Genomic DNA, 2,259 nt, shown 5'->3' with positions numbered 1-2,259 from the left:
GTTAATTTAATATACTACTACTACTATCCTTAATAATGTTAATTTAACAATGTTTAATTAAAACTATAATTTTTTTTATTATTAGTATAGTTTCATCTTTAATTTAATATTTAAATAAATTATATTTAGATATATTATATAACTTAAATTCATCCTCTGCTTTATAATAATTATACATACCCACGCGGTTTTTTTGTATGAGGCTGACCCACCTAATTAATAATCTTCAATATTGCTCTTTTTCCGCAATGACAAAAGAAATTAGATGCCATTTTAATCTTTGAGCCGAAAATAATGAAAAAATAATAGTGAAAAGTCATTTAAAGGTCATATTTGTGCAGTTTTGAATAGTTAAAGGTCATATTTGTGCACTGTCAAAGTTTAAGGTCAAAGTTATAATTTGGTGTCAAGTTTACGGTCATATTTATGTATTATGCCCTTAGATTTTAAGCTGGACGCACCCAATTTTGCATGTTGAACACGCGTTTTGCCACGTAGGATCGGAGGTCATATTTGTGCACTGTCAAAGTTTAAGGTCAAAGTTATAGTTTGGTGTTAAGTTTAGAGTCATATTAATGTATTATCTCTTTTTTTTTCTTCAAAATTAGATATTCAATATATATGATACATTTAGCATAATACATATAAGTTGAAGTTTGAAGTTTCTGATTCATATTTAAAGAGTGTGTGTTTGAAATTTATATGATTCATATTAAATGTTTATGAAAGTTCTGTGATTCATATTAATATTGTCTGCATTAGTTTTAAGAGGTTATATATTATATTAGTGATACCTTTTTATAGTTGAAATAAATATGCTAAGAAAAACACAATTTAAAAGATGATTCATTTATTTATATGCTAAAATGTATCACCAATTTATAAATAAATCAAAAAATATAATAGATATAGAAACATTTAGGACATATGTATCATCAATAATCTGACCGCAAATGTATCACTCATACATTGTCAATAAAATGTATCACCAAATATTTAACAACAAATTGTATCACTCATACACTGCCAACAAATGTATCACCCATATACTGATAACAAAAGTATCATTCATATGAATCACGGTTACACTATGAAAAATGTTTTCAGAAAATTAATATTGAATTGTATTAGTCTAACTCAATCTAATTTAGCTTTAAAAATTATTCAAATTAATTTTTAAAAAGTAAAACGTGACAACAATTTTAATTAGAACGACTAGTAAACTGTGCCGGATACATATTTTTAGTTTTAACATCATGATCGATTACAATTTCTACTAGTGAAGTTGACCAGTGTTGGGAAAATTTAAAATAATGTTTGCAGAAATAGTCCTATTCCTGCATAGTGCTAACTTGTTTGAGAGTGATTTTAGGGAAGTAAATCTTTGAAGACGAAAAAATAGCTTGAAGATGGAAGATGTTTTAATTGATGATAATTAGGGAGAGATTTTAGGGAAGGAAATTTTTGAAAAAAAAAATAGCTTGAATAAGTTAAATGGTAGAGTAAAAATAGGATGGGGGTTTTGTTGATATGTATCAAGAGTAAAGTTGAAAATCGAGATTTTATGTAAATTTTAAAAAGGCAAGGGATATTGGGTAATATAGTCTCTTGAATTTATGTAATTTATCCAATTTTTAATTCATATCACAAACTCGATCATAATACATAGAAAATAGTACAGTAAATAATTTGTAGCATGGAACTGAAAATGCACAAAATCAAAACATAACATAAAACACACACAATTACCTCCTCGAGGTATATAGCAGACCGATGCACTAAAGTTACTACTAGGTTCAGAGTTCAGGTTTAGGTCGAAATACAAGGGTTTGTTGTATGCAGCCTTACCCTAATTAGAAGCGCATCATTTATTCCTTAGGGATAAATAAATTAAAGCTTATATGGGTTGAGTGCAGCTTCAAATTCAGAAGTGTCAGTGAAGAAAATCTTCAAGTACTCAGTGCAGGAGAATGGCTTGTATTTAGGAGGATTGGTTTCACTTAAAAGTGCTCTTGCTGGCTCAATGATGCATTCTCCATTACAGGCAGGACTAGTTAAGCATCCAACAGATATTCTATCTCTCACTGAATTGGTTGCCACTCTATGTATTCCACTTTCTAATTTCCCATTACTTATCACCTGGGTAATACCAACCAAAGATTAGTAAAGATAAAAATAATCAAGAAGCAGAAAATCATGTATTTCTCAACAATATACAAATTGTATTTTGGATAATGTTGGGTTCAACCAACTAGTAGA

At 28.5% G+C, this 2,259-nt stretch overlaps 1 protein-coding gene across 1 annotated transcript; it reads right to left on the bottom strand.

Annotated features, from left to right (window-relative positions):
* Positions 1–1,709: 1,709 nt before the first annotated feature.
* Positions 1,710–2,141, bottom strand: LOC107875725 (hyoscyamine 6-dioxygenase; the record flags this gene model as incomplete). The annotated part of the gene is given in 1 exon segment (XM_047405127.1): positions 1,710–2,141. A coding segment is annotated over 1 exon segment (251 nt), but the record flags the coding sequence as incomplete, so codon positions are not given.
* Between the last annotated feature and the right edge of the window lie 118 nt (positions 2,142–2,259).

Source organism: Capsicum annuum, unplaced genomic scaffold (assembly GCF_002878395.1).
Source record: "Capsicum annuum cultivar UCD-10X-F1 unplaced genomic scaffold, UCD10Xv1.1 ctg74316, whole genome shotgun sequence".
NCBI lineage: Eukaryota > Viridiplantae > Streptophyta > Magnoliopsida > Solanales > Solanaceae > Capsicum > Capsicum annuum.
This window is presented reverse-complemented; position numbering and strand designations above follow the sequence as displayed.